Source organism: Galeopterus variegatus, unplaced genomic scaffold (genome assembly GCF_000696425.1).
Source record: "Galeopterus variegatus unplaced genomic scaffold, G_variegatus-3.0.2 Scaffold12533, whole genome shotgun sequence".
In the NCBI taxonomy this organism is placed as follows: domain Eukaryota; kingdom Metazoa; phylum Chordata; class Mammalia; order Dermoptera; family Cynocephalidae; genus Galeopterus; species Galeopterus variegatus.
This window is the reverse complement of record NW_007738644.1, coordinates 18,192-30,188: the sequence shown is the minus strand read 5'-3', so window position 1 is coordinate 30,188 and position 11,997 is coordinate 18,192. Positions and strand designations below refer to the sequence as shown.

Genomic DNA, 11,997 nt, shown 5'->3' with positions numbered 1-11,997 from the left:
TAAACATGTAGTAGGCGACAATACAAAGAATCACGAAACTTAGGAGTTTTCAGTAGTTTTTAGGTACACAATAAGTTATTTCTGCTAAATGTCAATGTACTCTCATGTAACCTTCTTTCATTTGACTTACACTCAAACTGCTATTCCAGAAAAACAATTTCCCCCCAGACTGCAATTTCCTTCACGTATAGCTCATAAGAGTTGCTCAGTGCCGTAATCCCTGCCTACCTTGGGGGTTACATTCTGAAAAATACCTTGGCTGGCACAACCGGATCTCACATAAAATAAGGAGTTGAGGAAATTTTTAAATAGCATCACATAAAAGTTCAGAGGGCATGGGCCTGCAAAAAGAATGAATTCTTTGGCATTAAAAACTTGTTCTGTAGGATAACCAACCATTTCCTGAACCAACTTCAATTCTTTCAAGAAATCTTGTTCCAGTGTTATAGGATGTTGAAGTAGATTCTCCTATAATTTTTGTGTTATGCAAAGTATAGTGTATTTTTAAGTACTCTTTTATTTGTATAAAAAATAATATCCTTTAACCTTTTATTTCTGAATGGGTAAGATATTCACAAAATATAAAAAAGATATGAAAAAGTAGAATGAAAAATGTCCCTGCCATTCCTGGCCCCAAAAACCACTCCCATTCCTAAACATAATTAATGCTGTCATTTTCTTGAGTATTCTCCCAGAAATATTTTTGCATATAGAAACAATTACATGCATAAATTTCTTCCCTATTTTTACACAAATTGTCTACTTATTGTTTTTATAACTGAACACACCTTGGAGATTGTCTCATACTTGGACATACATCAAGAGCTTCATGTTTTTTTAAGGCTGCATAGTACTGCATTCTATGAATGTATTCTAATTTTACTGAACTAGTCTTGTATAGGTATCTGGGTTGGTCCCAACTTTTCCTATTGCACACAATCAATCAATGGATAAACCTTGTGCACACATCATTTCATACAGTGAAAATGATCTATATGTGAAGTTGCTAGAAGGTACAACTTTTAGGAATTCTCCTGTACAGAACAGTTAGAAACTTATACTCTCAGCGTGAGGGAAAGGCCTCCTTCCCACAGAATGTCGTCACACTTTCTGATGCTGGGCAACCTTCTGATGCTGGGTGGTCTGACAGGTGAAAACAGAACCTCTGTGTAGTTTTAAGGGGTATTTCCCATCTTACAGGTGAGGTTAAGTTTTCATGATTAAGAGCTATTATAATTCCTTTTATGAAAACAAGTTTGTTCATATCCTTTGTACATTTTCCCACTGTATTACTGTTCTTTTCCCTTGATTTGCAGGAAAATTTGTTCTTTCCCATGAGTTGCAAATATTTCCCCCAGCTCGCCATTTTCTTTTTTACTTTGCTCATGGTAGTTTTTGCCATGTAGGAATTCTTTATGTTAGGTGAATTTATCCATCTTTCATAGCTTTTGGGTTTTTTGTCATATTGTAAAGGCATTGCTGCCTCTGGGATTAAGAAAAATTTTCCATGGTTTCTCTTAAAACATTTACGGTTTCATTTTTCACATTTACGTTTCTAATCCATCCAGAACTTATTCTGATATAGGTTATGAGGATTAAATTCAAGTATATTTTATTCCCGATGGTACTCGTTCAAGTGGTACCCGGTACTTTTATTCACTCTTGTACAATGTGTGCAAATTTTTAAAAATGATCTTTTCACAAATCATTCAGCTATATAATGACATTTTTTTGCTCCATCATGTTAAAAGGGCAAAATATAAATAGATCTTTCTATATATATTTTTTAAAAACAACCAGTCTATGGGAGAAGGAAGCAAATAACTGTTGTGACTCTGTTTAAGGGGGGTGAATGGAATAATTCAATATATGTAAAGAGATTCTAGTTTCTGAAATTTTAGTACATAGTTTTTGAATTATTTAAAAATTGAATTATTACAAAAATACGGTAACAAAACTATAGCTAGCAGAATTGCTGTTAACTTATGTAGTTTGTAGTTATGTATATAGATTATATATACTATAGTTTATGTATAAACCAGAATATTTTGTGATATCACTTGCAATGTTTGAATAAAGAAAATTCTAAAACGTAACTTCAAGTTTATGGAAAACCAAAAACACAAATTGCAGACATCAGATGATTTCTGTGCAAATGTGACATCTATCCAATTGTTGTACCCAATCTAAAACACAGAAAATTCTCTAAAAGTTCCTGGAATACAGTTAAGATACAAATTAGACAAATAAACATTAAAATTTTGAAATACTGATGAGAACAAGATACAACCTACAGGGTAAAGCTTGTTATTGTGAACAAGTTACAAATCATAAATATCTACTGAGTAAAGGAATAAACAGTCTTTTCCTTATGTGACTTCTCTAAATTTACCAGACAAATCTTCAAAAGTCAATTTTACACATATACAGGTCAATTTTAGTTAACGAGGTAGCAAAATAAGGAAGACACCTTAATAGCTCAATTATTACACTTGCTTACATTTGATATGTAGAAATCAATGACAGTAATTACTAAAAGACAGTAATCTCATCCTTATTAACATTATTATAGATGGCAGCACCGAACGTATGAGAAGTTAATCATGTTACATAAGTCACTAAATTTAATACTGGAAATACTTACATCTCATAAGAATAGCCTGTTTGCAATTCTGGACATTCCAGATTAAATGTGTTAACTGACTAGTAAACAGTAAAACGACTATCATCTGAGAGTTATTTTCCAGGCACTATAATAGCATTTTGCATGTTATTACTTAACTTAATCCTCATAACCACAGGAAAGAGGCAATATCATTTCACCAATTTAGATGAGAAAACAAAAATTAGAGGTTTAGAAAGTTGCCTAAGTCACATAATTAATTGCTAAGTAGAATCACTGGTCTTATTCAGAGCTTATGCCCTTAACACTGTTATAGTTCATCACAAATGTACCTTTAAAAAAAAAAGGAGAGAGAGAGAGAGATAATTTCAGGAATTTAACATCACTCAACTAAATACAAACTCTATTCAACTGAGAGTGAAACAATATTTATTTTAAAAACCAAAATTATTCCCTTGGTATTCAGTTATCTCATTTCAATTGTGCTTTCATTAAATTCAAATGTGTTAAACCTTCAATGTGTAAAAGGCGGTATCTCCATTAAGCAATAGAAGAATTAACTCAGAATGAAAATAAGCACCTAAAATCTTTCCTGGTATACAAAAATACATGTACCATGTAGGTAAGGGCAGGGAAAATCTGAGGATCATAAGGATATTTATTCCATATAAAGTACAAAAAAAAAAAAACTTCTTTAGGGTATAATTACAATAAATCTATTTTCCAAAATATAATTTATGATGTTGAGGACCGCTACAGAGGTCAAATTTTAAAAAACTCAACTAAACATTATAAAAAGTAATGAAGCCATAACCATCTTAGGTCCCATGTTAGATTCCTGATAAAAGAGAACATATGGAAGCACATATAAATATTTGTTTGTGTAATATATGAGTCTTATAAATACTGCTTCAATTTATCCAAAAGTGCAACCAGTACAAATCTTTTCTTACTTTCCGTCTTTCAGGTCCATCGAACGCAACACTCCTGGCTTCTTCCACAGTCTCACAGACAAGGCCATTTCCACACACAAATTCAATCACTTTCTTGAGCTGTGGAAACTGAGTCTTTATGACATCAATCGCCATTTTACAGCCTTTAATCTCCCTTAATCTTTCATTGATTGGCTTGATCTAAAAGGATTAAAAAATACTTCATATACTAGATATACTAATATATAAACCAACTGCTCATTACGTTCTTTCTCACCAAACACATACAGGCGTGACAGGAAATGAATAGTGTGCACTTACACATAATAAAAGTATGACATGAACATGATGAACTATATCCCACCATTGGCTCATTAACATTAAAGATAAACTTCATCAAAACCCAGACGATTTAATGTCCATATTCAACTCTGTTACTAGTTATGTGGGTGAAAAATTCAACGCTGTTACTAGTTATGTGGGAGAAAACAATGCATGAGAAGTGCTCCATGCTCTCAAGACCATGAAATGTAGGGGAAAATAATATCCTTTTAGATATGTGTCAAAAGAGCGGTACGACACTAGGGCACTTAAAAAACACTTTAGGAATAAATGATCAGGAAAGGCTTCAGACCTTCTTAGACATGACTCTTAGGTTAGATCTACAAACAGATCAAAAAAGTGCCTGCAATGTAATAAGGAAAACCTGCAAGTAAGATCTCACTTTTGTGAAACGAAGCAAAACAAAGCAAATACACATACAACCGAAATGTGTATATGTGTGCCTGTGTTATATATATATACACACGTACAGACGAGTATATACACCTGCGAATATATATTTATATAAATTGAAGTGTATGGGAGCAATCTAAAGTAGTTACTATTAAGGAACTGGAGACTGAAAAGGGATGAGTATTCCCTTTATATTTGATATACTTCTTTATGAGACGTTTTTAAAAATGAGTTTGCCTTGAAAAACTTGTCAAGTGGGGAATAAGTAGAACAGGATTTTAATAGGAAGATGAATTAGGGCTAAGAAGTTTTAGGAGGCAAACGGTATAAGCAAAAGTGTATTAGTACAATGGGCAGCTGGCATTTGCTGAGCCCCTCCTCTGTGCAGGCAGTGTGCCAGGTGGTTTACCTGTAATGATTCCTTGCAATAATCCAATAAGGTAAGAATTAATTCTTCTAGTTCATAGATGAAGAAACTGAAGCCCAGAAAAATTATGAACAAATTAGTGAGAGCAAATTAGACGTAGGACTGAGACTCAAACTCAGGGCACTCCAACTCCAAGGCATGTGCTGTTAACCACTATGCACACTGCCTGCAGTTCAGGGTCTGGACTGCCGGATCAAATAGAACATTATCTTTGGTAGGCAATAAAAAATCACAAACAATATCAATTATGATATGATAGAGTTCCTGCTGCAGGAATTTAAATTCTGGATATGGGAACATATATCAACACATAACTCAAGGCTCAAAATTTAGCCTGCCCCAAAAAGAGTTGACACAATGGACCATATATTCACAACAGAGACTGAGTTGACATTTCGCCCACAGACCATACATCTTATCAATCTCCTATCTAGATGGTCCCTAACTTATGATGGTTCAAGTTATGATTTTTTTGACTTTACGATGGTGTGAAAATGATATACATTCAGTAGAAACCGTACTTCAAATTTTGAATTTCAATCCTTCCCTGGCCTAGTGGTATGTGGTATGGTACTCTCTTGTGATGTTGGCAATGGCAGGAAACCACAGCTCTCAGCCAGCCACATGATCAAGAGTAAACAGCCGATACCCTGCAGCGCACTGTGTTGCTAAGCTATGAGGTTCGGTAGGTTGGGTGTATTAAATGCATTTTCAACGGATGATATTCTCAACTTACGATGGGTTTACCGTGACATAAAGCAATGGTCAAGTTGAGGAGCGTTTGTATTTTGCTACAGAGCAAAATATAATGCTGGCTAGTATGCCAAGTGGTGTACTGCTAGAGAAATGGCACCAGAGTCACCAAGATAGAATTATGGCAAAACCAGATTAGGAAAAAAATGATGTGATATCAAGAAAGATAGCAGCTACTTGATATTATTCCTTGCCTGCCACTACATTAACACAGCCATTCAAATGACGGGCTAATTGGCAACGATTTTTTTCAGTCACTACCATAGTTTTAGGCAATAAAGACATACTATATAACAGGCAAGTTTTTATCACTACTAAATACCAAACATTACAAATTTCTTACCTCCAGGTAATCTAGAGCAAGGAATGTCTCAGGTTCAGCTCTTTCCTCCTTCAGAAATCGAATACAATCTTTTGCTACTTTTTCAGAGGCTACAACAATGGCAAACATGTACTGGTCAAGAAGCTTAGTAACAGCCAGCTGGTATTTCTTATGAATAGGATGACACAGGTCAACCAGTCTTCCAAACTTAGCAGGTTTCAAGAAAGGAAAGAAAAACAAATATATTAGTGAGGAACATATAATTCACTGTTTTCTCATGTAACAAAGCAACACAGACAAAACGTAATTTATAAAATTATAACATGATAATTTAATAGTCTCATTCACATGGACCTAATTTTTATTATGAAATGTCCATTTAGGCATGTCACTTCATTTATGAAAAGAGTAATACAGAGGGTCTAGGTTTATCAAAGTAATAAAATATTTTCTAAAACTACAGTAATTAAATAATATTCATTCATTCCCTATTTATTAAACAAGAATCTATGAGGCACATATTATATGCAGGACTGAGCTAGACACTGGATAAACATTACTTAATAAAACAGATACTCTCTGATCTCATACAGTTTTCAGTCTAGTAAGGAAGAAAGACAGTCAATAACCACATGCATGTAACAACACAGAGCTAGTCACTGTGACAAAAAAAAAAAAAAAGAGTGCTCTGAGAGTATATAAAAGAGATCGGGTTGGCCTAAAACGTCAGGGAAAGCTTCCCATGAAGAAGTGTTATTTGAGCTAAGATCTCATGAATGATCAAGAATTAGACAAGTTCGAAAACTTTACTAGAATATGTCTGAATGTCAAACATACTGTATCAATAGTCTCTAGAATATCTGAAGATTTAATTGTTTATCTTTGGACTCTCTTCCATTTATTAGGTTCTACTTCAAGAACACAATTTCCTTATGATAGCTCATCATAGTATTTCATATTTATTATCTTTCCCTTAAACATTAAAATCTCTTTGTTTTGTTTTGTTTTTTTTTTTTTTTTCCATTTACCTGTGATTATCTCAAGCTTTTCTTCTGGGTCAAGAATTTGATTTTCAGCTGTGCAGCTCACTTCCTTGCTACTTCTAATTTATTTATTAGAATTCCTTGCTACTTCTTATTAACTTATTTTATTCTTATTTTATTTATTGGTCTATTTTATTCATTAAGTAAATGTAAACTAATTATTATTCAGTAATAATGTTTGTTCTTAATTTGTTTTCTCAGCTCCACGTTTTCCTTTTCATTTTGTTTATCCTCATATTTGATCCTAGTTTTATGAATTCAAGCTCTTATTAAATTCTGCAAAGCAGAAAACGCTTATGAGGGATTATGTTCTGTCACTTTCTAGGCTGGACTTTTAGGCCTCTAAGTATTTTTAAATATTTTCTTTCTCTTTACTTTTATGTATACTTATAGCTGTAGCTGCCATAGTGAATCTTTTCATCTTGCTTAGGTTTAATGTGGGCATCTCTGTTTATTTTCATTTGCTGTGATAATCTTTTCATTTTCTTTTTTTTTAAAGCCTACAGTACCAGGTACTTCCAGGTGCTCTCCTATCCAAGTACTAACCAGGCCCAACCCTGCTTGCCTTCGGTGTCAGACAAGATTGGGCATGGTTAGGGTGGTATGGCTGTAGACAGACTTTTCCTTGATTACCTTTCCCAAAGAACTGAGTTGGCTAACTCCTTTGAGCAACAGTTGATGGAACAAGTATTTCCTATTTTATCCACCTTCCCACCACCTCAGGGGTTGGAGGGCAACGTAGTGAGATCTCAGCTAAGGCTTTGTAAGATTACCCTCTGTTTGAATATCTGAGTTCTGCTCTTTCTTCTGATTTTTTAAATTAATATCCTATATGAAGGTTCTTCTATCTTGGGGGAGGAGGACAAATCCACTTTGGAAAGAGCTTCAAAATGGCCTCTCAATTTAATGAGGAGCTATAGAGTCTTCATTTTCATCAGAGAGCAGTAGAGAGTCACCTTTCCTGATTCACCAGTATTTCAGTCGAATTCCCTCCAGTTAGAACAGCAAAAAGATATAGATAATTTTACTTCTTGCTAGATTAAGGTATACTAAGTGAGAATTTTAGGAAATAGTCAACTTATCGCTTGGCTTAGGCAGAGTTAAAAACAAGCAATGCTACACTTCATTTTTTTTAATATCCTGGACTATGACCATTTTCTGAAGTTTATGACATTAGTTTGACTGGTTGTTGAACTGATACGTTTAGGTTTTTGTCCTTTTGTTAGAAATTGTGGACAAAAGATTCTGTGACCCAGCTTTACTCCTCCATCATTATCCAGATGTCAAAACCACATGTAAGAGTCAGAAAGTCAAAAAGGATACTGTAAAGGAGATGAAGATGGGTGGCCAGAGAGGTACAAGGAAAACCATGATAGTGTGGTACCATGGAGGCCAGTGGCAGGTGTTTCAAAATACGTCAAGTGGTTAACAGTGTCAAATGCTGAAAACAGGCCATCATAACATGACTGCACAGTGTAAAATGATGCAAGTGACAAGCAAGTCAGATACCCACCCCCTGATCCCAAAGGAAATAATGCCATGAGGGTGACACCCCAAGTAACAGGTGATATTGTATTTTCTTGATGACATCCATAAGCAATGCTAGATGCGTATAGAATAAAAATATGCCAATGATGTCACTGGAAAAGTATTTTTTTTTAAATTAAAACCATGAAGAACATGGCATATGAGTCAATGTATCTGGGGGCTCAGACTACTTCATGGCACCCGTTTCCTTTGGGGATATTGACAATAACTCACACTTTTTGGGTACTGTGTTCATGTCAATGCTTCTCCCCAGTAATTACTTATCTGTCGACACTACCAAAAGTAATTTACATTTTACCCCAATTATTTACTGTTATACTTTAAATATAAATTGTCAAGCATAAAACTTAAAGATTTCTAAATTGTTTTGCTTCCTAATAATGGTATATTTATAGTTCCAAATAAGAATATACTGTTTTTTGGGGGCCGGCCCAGTGGTGCACTCGGTAGGGTGAGGCACTTGGGAGCGCGGCAGCACTCCCGCCGAGGGTTCAGATCCCATATAGAGACTGGTCCGCTCACTGGTTGAGCGCGGTGCAGGCGTGACACTGAGGGTTGCGATCCCGTTGCCGGTCGTGGTATGGGCACGACACCGAGGGTTGCGATCCCGTTACCGGTCACGAAAAAAGACAAAAAGAAAAAAAAAAAGAATATACTGTTTTCACCACACAGGAAAGCTTAGCCTTGTTTTAATAGTTCATTCTAATTACCACAGAATCTGGGTAAAGTCTTTTAAGGTGATCCGGAGTCTCTGCTCTCTTTTGCTGACATCTTCTCTTATGGTTATCAATTCCAGCATTCTGCAATTCACTTCCAATAAGATCCAATTCTTCATTAACCTCAGACATTCTTGATTTTGCTTTGTCAATTTCATCCACTAGGGTTTCCTCTTGCTCTTTCTTCTCTTTCAAGCAATCCCTTCATAATAACAACAGCAAATTATATAGCAAAAAGCAAAACCAAATTTTAGGAATTACCAGATACAACGTACTCTTATCTGGCATTGCAAGGGAATGGAGTAGTGCTCTATTAATATTGAAACGATAAAAAAATATAATACAATAAACCTTACACCAAATAAGGGCAAAACAATTTTGATCATTCATTGTTGATTAAAAAGATATGTATTTCTGTGCACTGAAATAGTAACGACAGATTACTATCATGAGAACCATCCTCATGAGCTTAATAATAAGAAATGCCAATTAAAAAGAAACCCTTAGTTGCAGAAAACCTAGGTTGTATGAGGGTTCTTCAAAAAGTTCATAGAAAGATTCATATTATCATTTAATTCTATTTTTCCATGTACTTTCTGAAGTAAGCTTGCATTAGTTTTCATGATATAACTCACTACATTCATTAAAAATAGCAATACCAGGGCCGGCCCCGTGGCACACTCAGGCGAATGCCACGCTTGGGTGTGCAGCGGCGCTCCTGCTGTGGGTTCAGATCCTATATAGGGATGGCCAGTGCGCTCACTGGCTGAGCGCGGTGTGGGCGACACCAAGCCAAGGGTTGCGATCCCCTTACCGGTCACAAAAAAGACAAAAAAAAAAAATAGCAATACCAAACTAGACTTAAAGTTTCACTACTGTTACACATTTGTATTTCCAAAATTTAAAAATTTCATTTTTTATATAGTCAAGGATAATCTTTAACAATCTACAATGAAATGTAAAGCAATGGAGGAAACAAAGAAAAGAGTCGAGGAGTGAGAACTTTGTATCAGTGGGAGCATTCATTTGATGGACAGAAATAACCAGACACTTGAGAGGTAAGAAAGCTGAGTGGTTTTTTTTTTTACTATACCTACATGGATGTCTTTGTATCCTCCTCCAACTTCTCTATTTGTTTTTTATGATCTTCTATTTGTTCTTTTATTTGTTTTAGATTTCCCTGAAATAGGAAAAGAAACCAGTTAAATTACATGCCTAACACTTTCTATAACATTGTAAGCTGTTATAAATTTGAAATAAATCAAATATAAATATATGAAAATATTTCTGAGAGCAAATTTTAAGTTTAAAAAGGCAGTCTGGTATAGAGCTTTGAAGTTGCACAGATCAGGGTTCAAATCTTGACTCCACCATTTGCTGGATATTTGATCTCCAGCTAATTCACTTTCATAGCTTCAAAGTCCAAGAGGATTATTTTCAAATATCTACACAGTTTTTATCTGTCACTCAAACTAATTCATTCAATAAATATTTATTCACTGGCTACCATGGAGTAGGACCTGGAGATACAATAATGAACAGGACAGAGTTCTTGCCTTCAAGGAGTAAAGTCTGGTGGGAAAGAGACAAGTAATGACAGTAGTCTGGTTTAATGGTAAACAACTTATAGGACAATTAATAGACTTTTGGGGAAAGGACTTCACATAAGTCTTGTTCTATTCATTTTATCATTAAATCCAGTAATGTGGTAATCTCCGATTTGTTTCATGTCTTTAAGCCTTCCCACATCTAATTCACCCTGTGTACTATAGCAAGATTGATCTGTCTTACTCCATTACTAAATGATCTAAAACCAGGAGTGTATGAAATTAAAACCACAATTCTTTTCAGTGTACCACTGGAAAATAGAATACCACAGTTTCCAAGTGGAAAAAGACAAGCGTATTCCAAGATAATTATACTGTTTTACTCATTTATCACACAAATTCACTAAAGAAACCTCCACTGGGCAAGGTGCCAGAGTTATAAAAATGAGCGAGACAGCTCTTTTGCTGTAGGAACTCACACGCGTTGAAAGTAGAATTCCCATACTGACGTTCTATTATCTCACGTAAGAATTCCATCCAGAGAGGGAAGAGCAAGAGTCGTCAATGAGGAGAGGACCAAGCTCAGCCAGCTGGGAACAGGCGCTTCTGCCCCTTTACTCTGGCCACTCCCAGACCCTGTGTCATGCTAGACGGTCATTAGTTTAACATGCCAGGTGGGTCTCTTAGGTGGTGACCTAAGGGCCTGGGACAAATTTCAGACTTGGCTTAGGTGGAAGAGTAGGATTTACTGGAGAAAAATCTAAAAGACCAGGGTCAACAAGAGAAGAGAAGGCGTGGGTTCCATTTGCTCTCACCATCCCACAGGGGGTGTGTCAGGACCTGGGTGCTCTGCTGGACGCATAATGTGGGATAATCAGACTACCCTGGTACTCGGCATTCTGGACTTGAGATGCTGTGTGATCATGCTAGTTGTCTGAGAAAACCAACTATTGCTCAGCGCCAGAGATCTTGGGACCTGTGGAAAGTGACAGACCCTCCTATCTGTGAAGGGAGTCATCGATCCTGTGGGAACTCAGTTTAGGTACAGCTCTTCTCCGTCTCTCTCCACCCTGACGTGTTATTTCCTTTTTATATTCAAAAGGCAATATCAATTCAACCAACACTCGACATGTACTGAGTGCAAGGTTTACAATGGACATGATTATGAATCCTGCCTTGAAGAAGCTTCCAATCTAGTAGAGCTGTACCAATCAACTGTAAATTCTGTGCAATCTGATAAAAGCCCTTAGATAGTTACAGATTAAGAACAATGGATACTTATATGAGGATGAAATTATTTTTGTCTCTTTTTTGGAGTGGAGTGGGGAGAAAATGAGAGCAAGGGAAGGCT

The 11,997-nt window shown here is 35.7% G+C and overlaps 1 protein-coding gene across 1 annotated transcript in view; it reads right to left on the bottom strand.

The window, feature by feature from the left end:
- LOC103581197 (structural maintenance of chromosomes protein 1B-like) overlaps positions 1 to 11,997 on the bottom strand; it is a gene marked incomplete at both ends in the record, with an annotated part of 28,112 nt that overhangs the window by 3,052 nt on the left and 13,063 nt on the right. The window contains 4 exon segments of the mRNA XM_008563086.1: positions 3,577 to 3,756; positions 5,814 to 5,999; positions 9,094 to 9,301; positions 10,197 to 10,279. Coding sequence (XP_008561308.1) covers positions 3,577 to 3,756; positions 5,814 to 5,999; positions 9,094 to 9,301; positions 10,197 to 10,279 — 657 coding nt within the window.